This window comes from Equus caballus, chromosome 16 (genome assembly GCF_041296265.1).
Source record: "Equus caballus isolate H_3958 breed thoroughbred chromosome 16, TB-T2T, whole genome shotgun sequence".
Lineage (NCBI taxonomy): Eukaryota > Metazoa > Chordata > Mammalia > Perissodactyla > Equidae > Equus > Equus caballus.
In genome coordinates this window covers 51,020,694-51,039,980 of record NC_091699.1, presented here as the reverse complement: position 1 = coordinate 51,039,980, position 19,287 = coordinate 51,020,694, and the positions used below count along the sequence as shown (strand labels likewise).

Below are 19,287 nucleotides of genomic sequence, written 5' to 3'. Positions count from 1 at the left end.
TCCAGATCTCCCTGGGCTGGCATATTCCTCTTCCATCTCTCTGAAGTGAGGAGTGTCCTACTAATGAGGTCCCTGAGGCCCCACCTTCATGGAGACATCAACCCCCAGAGTTACCTTCTGTTCCGTTTTGACTTTGGCATTGTAGAAGGAGATGGAATCAGGGCCCTCGGGCAGCATTGTCTGCTGCAGCTGGCTGAACTTGTCCTGGTCATCTTCTCCCTAGGGGAGGCCCAACTCAGCTCAGTCCCTTCAGCCTGGCATTGTCAAGATCCACCCTGACAAGGCCTATGGTGGGCATCCTCAGGGCAGCCCCTCACTAGGTTTGCAAACCCCCACCAAGTGTAGGTCACAACTCCCAGCCCCAAGTTTGCCAGCATTATCACACCCTGTAACTGCCACCTCGGAAGGATGAGCCACCCAAGAAGGGAAGCAGTAAGTAGTGTTTTCTGTGTCCCCATCATCAATAACTGGGGAGAGACCTGTACCTGCCCACCTGCCTGGGCTGGCTATGGGAGGGGCTGGGAGCAGCCCATACACTGCCACGTTTGTGGAGAGAACAGAGGACAAGGGGCACTGATCACTGCCCTGTGCTCATCCATCATCCCCACCCCTGCCCTTGTGCCACTCACCAGAGACATGATCCTGCTGACAGGTATCATGCCCGGTCTGATGCTGCTACCCGGCTTTAGTGCCACCTGCATGTCCTCAGGGATGAAGAAGGACTCATTGTACCAGATGTCAAATTCTGCAAGGAAGTAGGAAGACAGCACTGTGAGGTGTGGAGGAGTCCCTGAGGAAGCAGGTACAGGCTGTGTGTGCCTGTCTGTCTGTTTTGTGCCTGTCACAGATTCACCCTCTGTTCACTTCCTGCTCCAGTGTCTCACCCTTTCCCATCATCATCTCCTGCCCTTACAGTCCTGGAAACACACATCCGAAGCCCCTGCCTAGCCCCTGCCTCTGCCAGAGAGAAGCTCTGAAACCACTCCTAGAGCCCAGGCAGTGGCCCTGCCCTGTGCCTTCTGGGACCTCAGGTGGCCCCCAACCTTCCCAAATGGCGCACCTGTGAGCAGGCGGTGGCGACACTGATCCACCAGGTGCTGGCAGTACTGGATCTCAGCCCTGAGGTCACGCAGGTCTTGATACTCAGTACGGTACTGCTTCTTGAGGTCTTTGAGCTTCAGAATCAGCAGGAACTCCTCCTCATCAATGATCATCAGCCCCTGGTTCTCATACTCACCTGCAGTGGAATGGATGTCAGGGAATGAGGTGCCCACCTAGGAGGGCAGGGAGGCATTCCAGAAAGAGGGGACGGTGCTGGCAACACATGAAGACAGGAGACCAGGGGAAGGGCTGGAGCGTGGCATGGGGGTGGGCAAAGCACAAGGAGCACCAGGGGCAGGGAGAGGGAGCTCAGATCAGAGGGCCACTCTGGCATTCTTAGGACAAATAGGAGGGGTGGGCAGAGGAGAGGGTAGAGATAGCCCATGCTCCCTGCTTATTTTGATCATAAACACATCAGCCAAAGATATTCAGTAAGCACGACAATTATACTGATGTTTACCTTTTTAGTAAATTATGCACACAAACTGCTATCACTGGCTAGTACCACAAGGCACTTGGGTAAAGTTCCTCATTAATAACAGTGGATGTAAACCCACATTTTGAACTGTCTCCTTGATGACTTCAATATTCTCTAGCTACTTTCTTGTTAGAGATGATAGATGTCTGTATCACACTGAGTGGCCGTCAGAGGGCTCCAGGAGGAGAGTGGTCAGTTGTGCTATCAGGCATCTCTTCCACTCATGGTCTCTTTTCATGGACCTTTTATTTTAAGGCCTGTCAGTTTGATGAGGGTTGTTAGGTTAAGACAAAATAACACAGTCTGTGGAGTCCACTGCCCACAGCACCTTGAAAGCTCAGCAAAGATGTCATGTCAACCCAACCAGGGTGTGGGACTTCCACCCCCAGGACCTCTGGCAAGTGAGTCTTGTGTGTGACCGATGTATGTGGCTGGGGTATATGAGGTAGTCCCCAGGTGCTGGAGGAAAGTGTTAGCATTTCCACTGATATCTACTGGGGAAAAGTAAGACACATTAAGTGTCACTGACATCATCAATGGAGAGGCAAGGGTCCTGATTCAAGATGTCTGGAGTGCAGCCTCACCAGGTCCCTCACCCTCAGTCAGAGCTATCTGGCCTGTGAGCTGTGGGATGTCCCTGATGTGGTCATTTGGTACACACATATTCTTTACACAGTAGAGTCTTTACAATAGTCTGTTGAGATGGGGAGATACTATGAACATCTCTGGTATTACCCAGAGGTCCTCTGATCATCTGCAAGGGAAAAACTTAAGAGACCTGAACTTAAGATGATTTAGTCTCACAAAAGACTAAATAATGTTCCAAATTCGCTGACCTTTCTGGGCCAAGAAGTAGCCATCAATCAAGTGCTTAGCAGGTATTTAAAAGGATGAATTTACTTGATCTGTTCCCTCAAGATAAAGGTATTTTACTTGGTATTTTAACAACCAATGAGAAAACAACCACTTTTAGAGGGAAAGAGCAAAAATGTTTTTTTGACACTGATAGATAAAATTTTGAATATTTAAAAATATTATTTCTTCTCCATCTCATCCTTCAAAATAATCAATTTTCAAGTATATTTAGGAGTAAGTGATACATCAGGATAGCATGCATACATATTATTTAAAATACGTAAACATGAGAACCAGCCCTGATGGCCCAGTGGTTAAAGTTTGGCGCACTCTACTTGGCGGCCTGGGTTCGGTTCCTGGGCGCGGAACCACACCACTTGTTTGTCAGTAGCCATGCTGTGGTGGTGGCAGCTCACACAGAAGAATAGAAGGATCTGCAACTAGAATAAACAACTATGTTCTGAGGCTTTCGGGAGGGAAAAAGAAAAAGAGAGAGGAAAGACTGGCAACAGATGTTAGCTCAGGGTAAATCTTTCCCAGAAAAAAACCACGTAAACATGAAATAAATGGTTGCATATTGAAAGAAGGTATGGCCAGAGGGGACAAAGAAGTGCTTGTCGGTCCTGTAAGCCCCTCATTCTGGAAGTTCTGGATGGGGGCATATCTGAAACCACCGTCACCCGCCTTTCCCCATTTCCCAGCCCCCTGGAGGGCTTTGTCTTCTGGAATAGTGTGTCATGGTTGGTCTGTAGGGTATGAACAGAGTGGCCCCAAGAATTTGGAAATAAAGTTGCCCTCTGAGAAGTAAATGAGTAAAATGTACCCTCTTTCAATGAGATGATCCTTCTGACCTGCAGAAATAAACCAAATGACATCTGGAGATGCCCCAGGTGATCAGTGAGATCATTCATGAAAGCTGGCCTGGAATGGGGTTGTGATTTAGCAAGGGAAAGTCCAGTAACCTGTGGAGTGCCCTGTCTGGAAAAAGACAATGGGACCAAGCCAGGAATGTGAACAACAGTATGGCCTCTGAACCACTAGCCTCAGTGTCGGGATGGTCACTCATTAAAATGCAGGTTCTGGGCCCTGCTCCAGATCTCCTGAGTCAGAACCATTGGTTGGAGCCTAGGTCTACACTTGACCAGCCCTCCCAGATGAGTCCTTTGCACACTCAAGCTTGAGGGTTCTTGGCCCACAGTGAAGGTGTGGGCAGTGTCTGCCATTAGGACAGGACACCAGGTCAAGGTAATCAGGAGAGTACCTTCCCCACGCAAGGGTCTCTGCTTTCCAAGTCTGAGGGCCCCCCACACCATCTGCCTTAGGAGACGAGACTTTGACGGGCCAGCAGGGGTACTGAGGGTTTGGCATGAGGAATGGTGTTAGTGACAGTGAATCCCTTGGCCCTCTGGTATACACATTCTCATTTCCTTCCTCGGTCTCTAGTATCTTGACCAGCACCCTCACCCCAATCAGACCACTATGGGCAGTGAAGAGACCACACCAGGATCCAGGGACCTCGTGGGGGTCACCAACTGCCCATCTCCCTGGGGAAGCCTCTACAAGACAAAAAGCCTTTTTCTCCATGGGCAGCAGCATGTATCATTTGGAAGGCTCAGCAGCAAGGTCTGAGATAACACAAAAATGGGGGACCCACGGTAGAGGCTGGCTGATAGGGGAGGACTCTGTGGCTCCCCAGGGCTGACTAGAGCCAAGTGATGACCCAGGGATGAAGACTGCACCCCAACATCTCTTGCTGGCTCCCTTCCATCTCGGTCCTCCAGTATCCAAGGCTGCCCTATTTGGAGCAGGATGACTCAGATCCCATAGCCCCCTAGCCATCTAGCTTCCCATCACATTTACCTTGCTTTTCCCTTAGTGACTTCTGGAAATTTAGCGCCTCCTTGGTCATGTCAATCTCCCGCTTGATGGCATTGATGCGCTGTGTGGTCTCGCTGGCCCTTTTCCTCCGCTCATTTAAGATGGATTTGTTTTCTTTGAAGATGCGGTTAATCTCACTACCTCGCTCGTTCTTAAAGTCCTCAAAGGCCACAGGCTTGGAGGGTGGGGTGCTAGGCCTGAAGACGGAGATGGAAGAGAAAGGAGAAATGGGACAGTTGTCTTAGAGCCACCAAGCACTTCACCTTTCTTCCATGGGGCTTCGGTAAGCAGAAGGCCAGAATTTCTGAGTACCACCTACCCCAGATGGAAGCTCAATTGTATAGGGATCATTCCTTCATCTCTGTTTCACTAGGCACACAAGGGCACATGACCATTGCAGAAAATGAGGAAGCAAGGAAAAGTGTAAAAAAAAGAAAGGAAAACAAAAAGCCATTCACTATCTATTGGCAGCCACACTTTGGTGTATTTCCTTCATGGATTTCTTTGATACATTTTTAAATGTTTGGGGTCATGCAGTATATATAGTTTTACGTCTTACTTTTTTCACAGAAGCATTGTTTCATGCTATTAAAAACCCTTAGAGAACTCTAGCTAATGAGATGTAAGATGACGTGTTGGGGCAGGGGGAAGTGGATTGTCTGAAACCTATTTTGAAATGCATCAAAAAAATAAGATGGATGGAAGGATGGAGGGATGGAGAGAAAGAGGGACACATGATGAAATAAGTATAGTTAACACATTAATTGTAGAATCAAGAAGGTTGTTCACTACACAATTCTTTCAACTTCTCTGAATGTTTGGAAATGTTCGCAAGCTAGGGGGAAAAATTCTTCATGAACAACCTTACACATTTCAAGAGCAGAGATAATAATTCACTTGGTGCCTTTTCCCTAATTTTTTCAAAATTTTTTTTTTTTACTTTTTAAATTAATGATGCAATGAAAGTGTTTCAAATTTTTTTTTTTACTTTTTAAATTAATGATGCAATGAACTTCTTTTTGCATAAATCTTTGCCCACATCTCTAGTCATTTCCTCAGGATATTCCTAAAAACTCAATTACTGACTCACCAGGGAGAGGAACTTGGTGGTTGGAGGAAGGGGTCTCAGACCTTGAGAATTTTGTACCTTTTGAATGCATTACTTATTCAAAAAATACGTAAACTTAATTATTTAAATAATTGCTATTTGGAGGGTCTAAAACGATTCCATATATAATTGTGCATCTTGGGTGACTCCTGAGGTTGGACCATTTTGCACGTGCATAAGCCATCATGTTTCCTCTTTTTGGACTGTGCTCCCAGTCTTTGCCCACTATCTCCTATTTTATTTCTCTTCTATCTGCAAGTGCTTTTTACATGTGGAGAATCACACTCTGGTTTTGGATGATCTGGTGCAGGAGCTAGAATTAGATGGTCACCTGGGTGGGCGTAATTCTTCCTTTGGGGAGTCCGAGGAAGGGGGCTCGATGTTGGAGGTCTCCCGGTCCCGCAGAAGCATGTCTTTGACATCCCCATCCTTGGAGGATGGGGTCAGCTGAGTCTTAGAGATAGAAACATCCAAGTCCTTGCCACCCACAGGGCTGCTGGCACCTTCCTTTCTTGCTGAGGAGCTGGAAGGAGAAGACAGGGAGACCCCAAGGCTCAGTCATGGGCAGTGAGATGTCTCCAATGCTGATGGGAGTAACCTTTCTCAGTCCTCATAAACTAGAAGCCCCATCCCACTCAGTGCCCATATTGATCATAGACCTAGGCCAAAGGGCAAAAAGTACAATCCTAAGCCATGCAGATGCGGAGGAAGAGAGCATTTTTCTCCCTTTAATCAGAACAAGCAGCCCTCCCTTCAGCAATCTCAGCAGGAGACACCTGGGAAAAATGGGCAGTCTCCAGGTTCGAAAGCATGTGGTCCTGTTGGGTGGGCCGCAGCCTCCCAGGAGCATCATGACTGCTGAGGTATTAGTCACACAGGTGTCCCTGGGAAGGAGTGGCAGAGCTCCACCCAGGGTGGGTCTGTCTGCGGGCCAATGACAAAGCAGGACAGGTTTGCCCTGCTGCTCTGACCAGTCCACAACCTGCTCTCTCCACCTACATCAGTGTCCACACCAGCTCCCAGGAAAGTAGGCACCCTCCCTCTCTAAGTGATGGCGCCTGGGATCCTCCCTCACAGAGAGGCACATCTGGGCAGGCCTGGACTGACAAGAGGATGCCCCCAGCTCTTTCCACCGTTTCCTCCCCTCTTCTTCTTGCAACAAGTGTGCATTGGGGAACCAAGCCTCAATCCTCCTGTTATTGCACTAATCACCTGGTGGCAGAACAGAGAGGGCTAGGGTGTGACTGCCCTTCCTGAAGAGGCCAAGGGCATCAGCAACCCCTGCTACCCAACTCCTGTCCTGTGTGTGACAGTTGTCTACAATCAGCCTTGGCCTGTGTCCTTTTACAAGTGATAGTAACAGCAACAACACGTTTCTACTGAGTACTTTCCAGGGACAGGGACTGCACTCACTCACTTATCCTCACAACTCCAATGACTTTGATGCAATTATTATTATTCCCATTTTAGAGATGAGGAAATAGACACACATACCTCACACAAGGAGACCCCTTGGGCAAAAGAAGTACAGAGCAGGGAAGTGAGCCCAGGCATCACCTCTGGAGCCTGTGCTCTGGCCCACAGCTACCCAGCACTTCCTGGGGAGGGTGGCTCATTAAGTGAACTTTGACATCCTTCCCACCTTGCACATACAAATGAGTCTTGCCTGAAAGGTGAATTGGTATTTTTAGGTGACATGACTGCTAGTCAGCTGGGACACAGAAGGTCTCTGGTTGGGGGTGGGAGGGTTTCCACAGGAAGTACCAGAGGGCAAGTGCTGGCTCGGCTTCTCACTTTGACTGCCATTCATTAGTGGTGTGAACTTAGAAGTAATTCCCCATCTCTGAGCCTCAGTTTCCTCATGAGTAAAATGGAGTCATTAACTCTCACCTCATGGAGTTGCTGTGCAGATGAGAGGTGACCAGCCCCAGCATGGGCCCCACAGATGTTGCTAGTATTGGCAACAATGAGGTCCACTGTGACCACGCAGTAGCTAAGACACCAGGGGGAAGATGGAGACAGCTTGTGTCCTCCCTTTCACCAGTCAAAGAGGGTCAGGTGCTGAATAGGCAGAGCATCAGGAAGGTCACTCACCTGAGTTGGTCTTTGAATGTCTTCTTGGACTTGGCTTTCTTCCCAGGTTTGGCAGAGAAAGGGGCAACCCCGAGTCCAAAGCCTTGTCCGTCAGGCTCGCCCACTAGGTGGCCATCAACGTCCATAAGCCCTGCCTGGATAGAGGCCAGTTGTAGGGCCAACGGTTAGATTAATGGTTTGGGGCACTCGTGGACCCAAGTGTATATGAGCTGAAGGCTCAGGTGGACATGTTCATCCCACACATCAAGAAGTGACTGCTGCTGCTGCTAGCTTCAGGCTGTCTCTGACCATCCTACCAAATGTCCACTTTCCATATCAACTCTTCTCACTGATCTGTGGTCTCATCCTGTACCCTGAGGATCTTAAGGCCTGTTTCCAGCCTAACTCCAGGAACTGGTCTTGTTTATTATTAGCCGTGTCTCCAATTTTGGAGATCATTTTGAATTCATATTTGGTTTACTTCTGCATGGGTCACCCCATGCTCATCCTGGTATTATCTTTACCTGTTGCAACCCTAGATCTGCTTTAATGCAGGACACTTGCTGCCTCTGGAAAGATCTAGGGATGGAAAAAATCTGACATGAGTCCTGTCAACAAGAGGCAATCGTGCTTACCTTCTGGACAGCAGAAATGGCTGCAAAGTCATTCTTGTCTATGAAAGTGTACTTCCTGCGCAAAGCGCACTCCACTTCCTGTTCCTGTTGGCTTGGGATAGAGAGTGAAAGAACACCTTGCACCTGGGGCCATGTTGAACCCTCTGGGGCAAGAACCAAGTACTGAAGTTAGAAGATATTTGGGTGAGGCCCATTGTGATGGAGCCACGCCCTCATCATGAACCAGACCAGATAAAACAAGCTCATTTCATGCCCCCTACTCCCCAGTGCACACACCCAATGTCCAGCCCAAAAATCTGCAGGGGCCACCCATATGTGCCAGGAACATCTGCTCCCAGATGACTTAAACAAGGACTATAATCCTGCCTTGGGACCATGCTTCCCCACCTGGGTTCTGTCTCTAACAGGCCCTTCAGAATAATGTGATCAGCTTCTGTCATACCACCCAGCATGAGCTGCTCAGGCTACCGGAATGTCTGCATGCAAACAAACCGCAAACACCTCCTGAGATGGGGTGGGGGGAGCAGGAGTGTTCATGATGCCCTGCTGTGGCCACACTCAGGGCTGGCACTCCAGAAGGACCTCCTGTCCAAGTAATAAACTCAGAAAACATCCACCAGGGACTGCCTCCTCTTTGAGTAGCCCTCAAATGGAGTGCTGTCCTCCCTACTTCCCCCTGGTTAAGGGAAGGGCAGGAGGATTTGAGAGCTCAGGAGCAGACACTGTCAGGGACACCAAGAGCCTGAGCACACCCTGAGGACTCTGATCTCACTCCTCACACACGAGAGATAAGGTGGTGCACTTGGAGGCTGCATTCAGACCAGGGGAAATGAAAATGGCAGCCTCCTGTAGGAGTTGGGTGGGTAGGGAAGGTCCCTCACCTCAGAACCACCCGGAACTGGTTGAACACCTCCTGGATCTGTCTGAGGTTGATTATCTGGAGGGAAGAGAGCAAGGCAGAGGTTAGACCTCAGGGGCCACAGAACCGAGGCTGTGTCTATGTTAGTAGAGAAACCAGGACCCCTTGGCTAATGCTTTGACCATCTGTCCCGAGAATGGGACATCTGTAAACAGTCTCTCAGTAGAGTGGTAGTCAAGCCCTCCTCAAGAACAGAGAAACACCTGATTAATAGTTTTTCAAACTAAGTATTTACTGAGGCTATAAAAATCACCCTTTCTAAGTGAAGATCTCTATAAAATTAAAATGACTTTAGTCCTTGAAAATACTAAAAGAAAAATTTTAATAAAATTTATTGTCCTCAGCTCTGTCCTGCTTCCAAAAGGTTCCATTATGAGTTTTTCTTGTGTGAGGTACAGATGCATACATACCTGTGGCTGGAAGAAGGCCATTGACCTCCCTCTTGGCCCTCTAGCCCACAAGCACTACCCCTAACAGAGGGTCAGTCTGGGGCTGCCCCTGCCAAGAAGGCCAGAAAAGCCCACCCCTCAGTTGTCCCAGGCCTGCCTCTTGTAGCTGCCCACAGTAATAGACCAGGGGGATCTGCCCATGTAGCTCCCTGAGGAGGAGTTTGCTGGCCTGCACTATAAAAACAGAATGCATCTTTCCCCCTGAGCGCCCTTTCCTCTGTGGCTGCTGTCTCTTCCTCCTTGGCCCTCTCTGACATAGGCCCTGGGGGTCTGCCTTGTAGACAACCAGCATGATCACCATGCTTTAACAGATCACTCCACCTGGCACTGCCAAGCACCTGAGGTCCTGCAGCTCAGTTAATCCCAGCTCAGTTTCCCTCCCCACTGTACAGACAAGGCCACCAAAGTACATGAGGTTGAGCATTTTGCTGAAGTCACTTGGCAAGGAAACAGCTGAGCTGGGATTCGATCCAGGCCAGCCTGGCTCCACAGCCCATGCTTGTGCCCATAGTGATGAACCACCTACTGTGTGTCCAAGGCTGTTCAAGGCTGCTGGCCACTCTATGGGGCACCCACAGCCTTATAACCCTAAACATGGAAGCTGAGGCATCGGTGGGCTGAAGGGCCCCTGAGGCCAGGGGTCCAGCACCACCCACCCTACCCACTGCACAGTGTGAGGTTCCAAGGCCAGCACAGCACAAGTCATGGTGTGCCCAGGACAGGGAGGCCCAAGCCCACTGGGCATGGTGGTCCCAAGGAGGGGCTCCTTACATCGATCTCGTCCAGCGTCCCCTCCAGGTACCTCCGCACTTGGGAGTTGATCTCGGCAATCTGGATTTCATCCATGGGATCGTAGTTCACAAGGCTGCGGTTAGCCTTGGAGGAAGATGAAGAACATGTTGATGAGCTCCAAAAACCTGAGCCCAAGTAGGGATGGCAGGGGTCATTCTGAGAACCAAGGTGGGGAGGTTGGGCATAGGCCCTGGCCGCTCAAGCGAGCTCCATTCCCTTCACCATCAGGTCCTGGCAGAGAGGGCCTGACTCACAGGTGCTCAGGTCAGCAAAGGACAATCGGGTCAGGGAGAAAAGGCAAGGGCCTGCTACTCCAAGCAAGGAGGCTATGCTGGCTGAGTCTCAGCAGACTCTGTAGATGAGCACCACAGGAGGAAGGTGGCTGCCGCTGCCTTGAGATCCCTCTGGACTAGGAGTATCAGCCCAGGCAGGTCACTGAAGGACTCCTGCCCTCACCTCCTTGCCCACATGACTCCCTGCTGCTGCCTCTCCCCTACCACCCAGCCTGCCCCACCTCCCCCTGACCTTGACTCATCGTGCTATCTACCCCTGTACTTCTCCCTGCCAGGCCCTTGGCCCCCTGCCCCTCATTCTTATGCCTACTGCCTACCTCTGATCCCTGACCATCTGACTCCCCTGTCCACGTCAGAGGATGCTCTTCCAGTACCCCTGCCCACTAGGCATTGCTGGCCCCCCAGACCCTCTGCACCCCACCCCAGTCACCCTGCCTACTTGGTCCTCCTACCCATCTGGTCCCCTCCCCACCCATTCCTCTGCCTATGCACCTCCCTCTGCCCATCCAGCATCCCAGCTCTGACTCCCTTGCCCCCACCCCCACCTCTAGCTCCTTACCAGGCTGTCATGGATAGCTAGCTCCTGCTTGAGCAGCACCAGTTCTTTCTCCAAGTTCTTGACCATTCGCTGCCAGGGAAACATAATTGGGGAGGGGGGGAGGGCGTGGGCAGGAGGATGGTCAGAGAGCCCACTCTGCCTCTCCCACATCAAACCTACAATTCCCCACCCTGTGCTCAGACATCCTGGCCTTTCCTGGTAATCCATGGAGTGTGATCTCAGCATCTAGACGATTCCTCCATACCGGCAACTTTTCCACAACTGGGGTGAGTTTAGGGTCTGAGGGGACCTCAGCAGTGCCCTGGCCTCTGCGTCTTACAGCAGAGAAGACTGAGAACAGGGTGAGCACAGGCACCCATAGGGCCACCTCAAACCCTAACTTCCAGGAGCTCCAGGACATTTCCAGTCTACCAGGGTAATGGTCCTCTCAGGGCAGCTCTTGCCTCCAGGAGCTTTCCATGCTTGGTGGTACCTTTTACCCTCCTCCTTCCCAACGACTGCACAAATGTATCACCATTCCCCACTGATAATCATGTATATGTTACCTCCCATTTTTTGCTACCACAAACCATGCTGCAAGAACACCTTTGTACTTACAGCTTTGTGTCCTTTCAGGTTTCCGTAGGGTAGCACAGTGATCTACGAAGCTTTCTGCAATCTGCCCCCATGACCTCTTTCCTCTGCTCTCCCCTAGCTTATACCACTTCCACCAAACTGGCACACTCTGGCCTCTGCACTGCCTCCCCTCTGCCTGGACACTCTTATCCCAGGTATTTCCATGGTTCACTCCCTTAGCTCCTTCAAGTCTTTCTTCAAAAGCTTCTAAATTCACCCTCTATGAAACTGCAACCCCAACCCCACCCTACACCACTCTTTCTTAAAATGTCACTCTACTTTTTTCATAGCACGCATTACCAACATAGCCTAGAGCAGAGCTGTCTAATAAAACTTTCTGTAATGATGAAAATGTTCTATATCTGTGCCATGAGCCACATATAGCAATTGAACACTTGCAATGTGACTATTGTGCCCAAGGAAGTTTTTAATTTTATTTAATTTTAACTAATTTAAGTGGCCACATGTGAGTAGTGGCCACTGTATTGGACAGTGAAGCTCTAGAATGTATGTATTTTTGTTTTTAAATTGTTAAAAATTTTTAAAGAAAAACTGTACATATTTAAAGTGTAACACATGTTTTGATACACATATATGTAGTAAAATGATTACTACAGTCAAGCTAATTAACATACCCATCTCCTCACCTGGTTACCATTTTTTTGTGTAGTAAGAGCATCTGAGATCTACTTTTTTAGAAAATTTCCAGTGTACAATACAGAATTATTAACTATAGCTATTATGCTGTACATTAGATCCCCAAAACTTATTCATCTTATAACCGAAAATTTGCACTCTTTGATCACCATCTCCCCACTCCCAGCCCCTGCCCTCTCCCCTACTCCTGGTAACCACCACTCTACTCTCCGCCTCTGGGAATTTGACTTTTTTTTTTGAACTGGGAAAGCACACATTTTATTTTTATTTATCATATCTTTGCCCAAAAAGTATTTGAGGAAGCTTATATACACAAATAACTTGAAGACGGAACACGTCACCCTCTTGCTTCAGTGGCTCCTCCCTGCCGTAGTTAACCTCTATCTTCACTCACAGTCAGCTCAACGTCGTTTCCTCAGCAATGCCCTCGGTGAACTCCCTGATGAAGGAGTTCCAGGGGATCTCTCTTCCACAGCATTCATAATTTGACTTTTTTAAATTTTAGGTTCCACACATAAACAAGATCATGCAGCATTTGTCTTTCTGTGCCTGGCTTATTTCACTTAGCATAATGTCCTCCAGGTACATCCACGTTGTTGCAAATGGCCTATTTCTCATGTTTTGTATATATCTCTCTCCCACCCCCAGCAGACTGTCAACTCTTCCAGGGCAGACATTTGCATTTCTGTTTGTACATTAATGTATCCCAAGTGCTTCAAAAGCTGCCTGGCACACAATAACTGCTCCATAAATTTTAGGTGAATGGATAAGAGATCCATTTCTAGAAGCAGAACTGCTAAGACATTTACACAGGGACTTTGTGCTGAGAACCTTCACTGTGAACAAGGCTTCCTTTAGTTGTCAAAAAATGGCCGCTGGAGGGAGCCCCTGACAGCTGGATCCCAGGACTGGTGACCAAGGCTGTGACAGAACCCTGGCATCTTAGGGGCTCAAAGCAGAGCACAAAGCCTGAACTCAAGGCACATGATCAGGGTCCAAATCCTGGCTCTGTCCCTCTGGGCAGCCTCAAGATGGTCCTTCAGGTGGACTTCCCATGAGGAGAAGGGGAAAGACTAGATGGCCAGTCCCTACTCATTCCCACTCACTCCTCCCAGCTGAGGGATCTCAGCTCTAGAAAATGCCTCATGCCCTAGTTAGGAAAACTCTGGCCGAACTGTTGGGGGCCTCCAGCTTGGATGACTGTCCAGTGTGGCACGGAGAGCCAGACTTAGACCTCTGGGCCAGTCAGGTGATGTGGGGAAATGGGCCATTTTCTCCTACCGGTCACCAGCCTCCATGTCACACCCTGAGAGCATGGGAGCCAATTCCCCCAACGCCTGGCAGGCTTAGCGGCCTTCAACTTGCCCTCTTCTACTGACTAGAGAGAAGCTGCTTAGAAGCACAGGGCTGAAGCAGCAGACCCCATGGAACAGGGTCTAGCAGCACCTCCTGGCTGACCACCTCCCTTATAAAAATCAGGGCCATTTTCTGGATGGAGAAAAATGCCCTGGAAACAGCACAGACTCACATAAGTTTCCTGATGGTGAGGTGTTTCCATCTTAAACGCAACGAGGATAATTCAGAGAGTTCTGCTTAAGTCCCACACCAGGCTGGCAGCCGCTCTTGGCCTGAGAAGTTTCCCTATTTTGACCCCATTGCAGCTGCAGGTGTATCTCCTCTGGCAGAGTAGGATACCCCAGGTTTCTCTCTCCTGACTGTCCAGGCCCATGGCTCAGAGCCTTTACACCCCCTCACAGAATCACAGACTGACAGATTGGGTGGGTCGTTGGAGGTGAGCAGCCCAACTCCTTAGTCCACAGATGAATACCCTGAGGCCTAGAGTCTGAGCAACTCCTCACAGACAGCTAGCAGCAGAGGTGGATCAGGAACCCAGTCTCCTGCCTTACAGCCAGCCCCACTAGCCAAGGATATTCTGCAGGGGCTATGCCACCTCGTTGAAACAGGCATCAGTACTGAAGATGGTACTGGAAACAACTGGGCAATGCAGGCTACAGTACAGGAAAGGTGAAAACCAAAATAATTTTCCATGTCCCTCTCAAGAATGCATGCTTATAAAGGAAGATATTTATCATGAAGATTATAAACATATTCACATTTGATGACATGGAGACTTGGCTGTCCAAGATCAACAATGCAGACTTCAGAACAGAAATTACATTAAAGAGCACAAAAGGCCTTGCTGTCAGGTGCAATGCCCACCCAGCCAGGTTCATCGGGTGTTAATGTGGTAGTCCTGAGACAAGAGAACACCAAATATGAGAATAAGAAAAATAAATAAGAAAATCTTCAAGCTACAGAGAAGCATAGAAAATAATGCCATGAAACCTGAGAAGGCCATCCCCAAATCTAACTTTAACAGCATGCTGCCATATTGGCTTCAGTTTTTCTAGAAATAAAACATTTCAGATAAATGTGAAGCCTCTGTGTACCCCACTCACAGTCCATTCCCCCTGACACGCAGAGGGAGCCTCCAGCCTCAGTTGGTCTTTTCATCCCCACATGGTTTTCCTTTTACTGCACACTCACACATCCATTAATGATAACCAGGATTGCTTTGCATGTTTTTATACTTGGTGTAAATGATAGATGCTACCATTCAGTCCACGTCAATCCCCAAGTCAATTTCTCACTTGAATAAGTTATCCATGCTCGTAGTTCTAACTCTGGCTCCCTCCTCCGTAAGTCATTCAGCTGCTCTCCTGTTAAAGGCTACTGATCATGTCCCTAACTTTTCACTAGTGCAATAAGCAGGGCGAGCACTGCCCTCTGTTTAAGTCTCTTCGGGTGAAAATGCCTCTAGAATACCCAGAAGTGACCCTGCTGATCTGTGGAAGTGAGTAGAGTGCTAGCGAACACTTACTGAGCATTTACTTCATGACAGCACTGTGCTAAGAGGTCTCTACCCGTTATCGTATTCTGCACAACATCTCTTTGAGAGTGGATTCTATTATCTCCCCATTGACAAACGAAGACACTGAGGCTTAGAAATCCTATGTATCTGGCTGACACCAGATAGCTGATGAGGGAAAGAGCAGGTTGCTGAGCCAGGACAGCTCAAGGCAGGGGCCAGGGCTCTTAACTACTGTGCCAGTGGTTCTCAAGGTGCGGCCCTGGAACAGCAGCAGCAGCACTGCTGAGGAACTTATTAGAAACGTGAATCTTCAGGCCCCACCCTAGACCTATGGAGTCAGGAACTCTGGGAATGGGGCCAGAGACCTGTGGTTCAATGAGCCCCCAGGGTGATTCTGATGCCTGCTCAAGTTTGAGAACCACTGCTCTGAGCTCTATGCCCTCCTCAACCTCCACACCATGGGTTAGTTCCACAGGGCCAGAGGGACTGTTGTTTCCCTTCAGGATTCAGAATCTGGAAAGTTTTACTGGTTTGTCAGGAGCTTATGGCATGTGTATGCTCCTGTTTCCAGTAACTACGATTCCATAAGCATCTTAAAGGAAAGCCAAATTATCGATAAATGTGTTTTTACGTTACTAGATGTTGCCAAAATGCTCTCCAAAGTGGTTGTATCAGTTACACTCTGACCAGAAACAGATGTGTTCCTGTTTCTACACATTCTCACCATCATTTTGCATTGACCGAGAAATTCTAATTTTTGCTTGTCTGAGAGTGGAACTCCACTAAGGCTTAACATGCATTTCCTTAGCTAATGGTGACGTGGAGCATTCCCTCTGATTGGCCAGCTCCACTTGCTGGGAGAGGTCACTCAGGCTGAGAGGAAAGAGGTCCTGTAGTGACATAACCAGATGAGTCTGAGAGATGGTCCAGTCCACATTGATTTTGCTCCGAAACAGTTGGCTCTTAAGGAACTCTCATACGGAAGTCCAGGGTACTCAGAGGCCCTGAAGCTCACAGGTGAACTGGTGATGGCCTGACTTAGCCCTTTCACCTTTGCGGCAGCTCCCAAGGGGTTCTCCAGGGACTCTGAAGACTCTGGCCTATCCCACAGTGGAAAGGGACTGACCCAGGATTGCATGGGCATCTTTGGTTGAGGCTAGAAGAGAAGCCAGGCTCGTGTGACCTAGGCAGGAAACCCACACACCTTCCCCACAGTGAGACGCCTGCCCACAAGCACCTTAGTACCTCAGCGTCATACTTTTCGTTGATGGCAGGCTCAGTGGTGACAAGCTTCATCCTGCTGGCAAATCGCAGTGAAGACAGCTGAAAAACAGATCAGACAGACCTCTATGTTTTTAGCCAATTACTTGCAAGTTGAAATATTTGCAAAACAAGCAAAAGGAGTCCACTAGGAAAGATGAATCTCTGCATAGAGGCACACTCCCACATGGACTGCAGGGTCTCCTGGGCCCATTGAGTGATGTCTGGGGGATCCTGCCCAAGTTCCTCTGGAGGGGCAGCCAGCCAGGGGTAATTATGGCTGGAGGCCCATGAGGTGGCTACATAAGCAGGCATTTGGGAAACAGCCTTGACACCATGCCCCGCTGCACTGATGTTACATGAGGGGTGGAAAGCTGCTCCCTGGCAGTGAGGGGCAGCCAGTGGTGGGTGGTACGAGGCAGGCCCTGAGATCCCAGCTCCACACCACGCTGGGCTGACTCCTGGGCCTGAAACAGGGAAGCAGACTTGGAGGGGGCATGGGTTACCCAGAGTGGCCCAGATGAAGGACTGAAAGGGTTCTTCCTTTGGGCAGTCTGGGTGGGCCATTGAGAGCTCTGCTACTGACCAGCTGCACACGGCAGCCAGGCCTTGTAACTTCTCTGTAGCGTCAGGGCGACCTGCCTCATAGGGTCACTGGGAGACTTGGTAATGAGGTAGTAATGTGCTCCGGACAGAACTGGCCCACAGAGAGCCCTCAGGAAGAGGCCCCTGTCATTACAACACTGTCATTGGGGTTGCTTCTCTGTGCGGTGAAGTCAGACTCTTCTGCTCCAAGCACAGCAGCAAGTGTAGCCATGAGCCCCTCATGGTTACACCTGCACACACACGCAGTCACTGCAGAAAGCAACACAACCCATGACAGGAATTGTTTAAAAACATTTGTAGAAGAGAATCTTTAGCTTCCACACCCCCAATATGCTTTTGTCCCAAACTCAAAGACCCCTTCAGCAGCCCCTCAGGGCTCTGTGGGCTCAGGCCAGGGCCAAGATACTGAGTGGTGTGGGCACAAGCCTCTGGGGATGGTAGATACCAGGAGAGTTGCTTCCTGTGCAGTTACCATCTCAGGGGAGAGAGGGGCCTTCCTCTGTCTTGGAGGACATCTTTCTTAACCAGGCAGCCAGGCGGCCCAATATTCATATGGCTCCTCTTGGGGTTCACCATGCTTTATTATACTATGAGACCAGGAGGTTCCTGAAGCCTTTCTCTGGGGATGCAGCCTGCACGTCAGCTGGAGCTCCCCTCCCTGGCCTCCCAAGTCCCAGGGCACTGAGTAGGTGGCAGGAGAACCCCCCCTGGAAGTTGGGAAGATCCCTAATGCACAAAGCTGGGAGGTCGTGCAGGAGCGTCTTGCCCTGCAGTGTCCCTGGAGATGACCTGCTTCACCGAAGTGGATTCCCCAGATGACTGAAGCTTGGCTTAAACATCTACATTTGAAAAGCAAAATGTCTAAGGAGAGCTGTCCACATCTGTCTTATTTATGATGGGTGGCCCTTCAGAGGAAGAGGGGAGCCCTAGGCTGGGTACCCAGCTGTGTGGGTTCCATGTGTCACTGCCTTAGCCTGTATTCCTACCCCTGGTTCTCATAAGCTTCTTCTCCCCCCAGGTCACCTGTGTCCAGCTGCTGACTGTATCTACCTGAATCACAGCTCTGGCCACAGTCCTCCCCTACTGCAACCCCGTGACAGCCCAGCCACCTGCAGGAGAACAGCCGAGGCCTCAGCCTGACCACCAGGGCCCATCCAGCCCGAGTTTCTTCTTCTTCCTCTCTTTCCTGAACCCCCTCTTGCAGTGTCTAGATATTCCTGCACAGCCCACACCTTCAGGCCCAGTTTCCTCTGCCATGAACATCTCTGCTTTCCCTACCACCAAGCCAGCTCAGCGCCCACATTCCTCACCCTAGCTTCAGGAAAAATCCCTCCCTCCTCTAAAGGACTCATACGTCTGGGCCTCTCACATTACTTAGGGCCATGGTTGGGAATTCTGAGCCCCAAGGCTAAGTATGACTCATCTCTGCTGAGCTGCCTCCGACTACACTGCACATGGCAGGTGCTTAATACTTACCATAGCCTGGAACTCTGGTTGTTTTCAAGATTTTTAAACACGTGTTATTATGAAGAAGAAGGAATCAATATGCTTCTTGATTCCAATTCACAGGAGCAGCACCCCAGAAAGCATGGTCGTTGCCTCCACAAAGCTGGCTCTCAGCCTCCTCTCTTCACATAGGCTCCCACACTGAGCCCGTCTCCTGCCTGGCTAATTCCTTGACACAGCTTCTGCCCCTTGCTACTTGGTATTTGGATTCTGGCTGGGACCCCTCAGCAATTTTGGCTCAGACTGTTCCTCTGGATGCCTCCTTTCTTGACAACGTCTATGGTTAGTGTGCCAGCTTAGCTAGCCCAAAGCCACCTTACCCAGCCCTGGTACCCATGAGGATGGAGTCCAACCTGGTCACACTGGCTGTCTTTACATACCGTTTCTTCTAACTGGGCGGCGTCTCCATAGATGTTTGTCACAAGAACCATATTGCAATTTCCCCCTGCAGAAAGCAGGATACAGAAGGGCCATAAACCATGTGGGTTTTCCATCAGGACATTCCTTTGAGGCTGGTGGGGTCTATTAGGGACTGAATGTTTGTGTAGCCCCAAAATTCATATGTTGAAGTCCTAACCTCCCATGTGATAGTATCTGGAGGCGGCTCAGATGGGAGGTACTTAGGTTTATA

General features: G+C 49.6%; 1 protein-coding gene across 8 annotated transcripts in view; it reads right to left on the bottom strand.

Moving 5' to 3' along the window:
• KIF9 (kinesin family member 9) overlaps positions 1-19,287 on the bottom strand; it is a 51,064-nt gene that overhangs the window by 13,792 nt on the left and 17,985 nt on the right. For all 8 annotated transcript variants that reach the window (XM_001495592.7, XM_023620531.2, XM_070237826.1 and 5 more), the window contains 12 exons: positions 19,037-19,101; positions 16,530-16,607; positions 11,141-11,209; positions 10,268-10,372; positions 9,010-9,065; positions 8,129-8,219; positions 7,515-7,648; positions 5,752-5,943; positions 4,295-4,509; positions 1,061-1,237; positions 630-745; positions 115-219 (listed from right to left, as the gene is read on the bottom strand). In XM_001495592.7, coding sequence (XP_001495642.2) covers positions 115-219; positions 630-745; positions 1,061-1,237; positions 4,295-4,509; positions 5,752-5,943; positions 7,515-7,648; positions 8,129-8,219; positions 9,010-9,065; positions 10,268-10,372; positions 11,141-11,209; positions 16,530-16,607; positions 19,037-19,101 — 1,403 coding nt within the window. The remainder of the gene's footprint in view (positions 1-114; positions 220-629; positions 746-1,060; positions 1,238-4,294; positions 4,510-5,751; positions 5,944-7,514; positions 7,649-8,128; positions 8,220-9,009; positions 9,066-10,267; positions 10,373-11,140; positions 11,210-16,529; positions 16,608-19,036; positions 19,102-19,287) is intronic.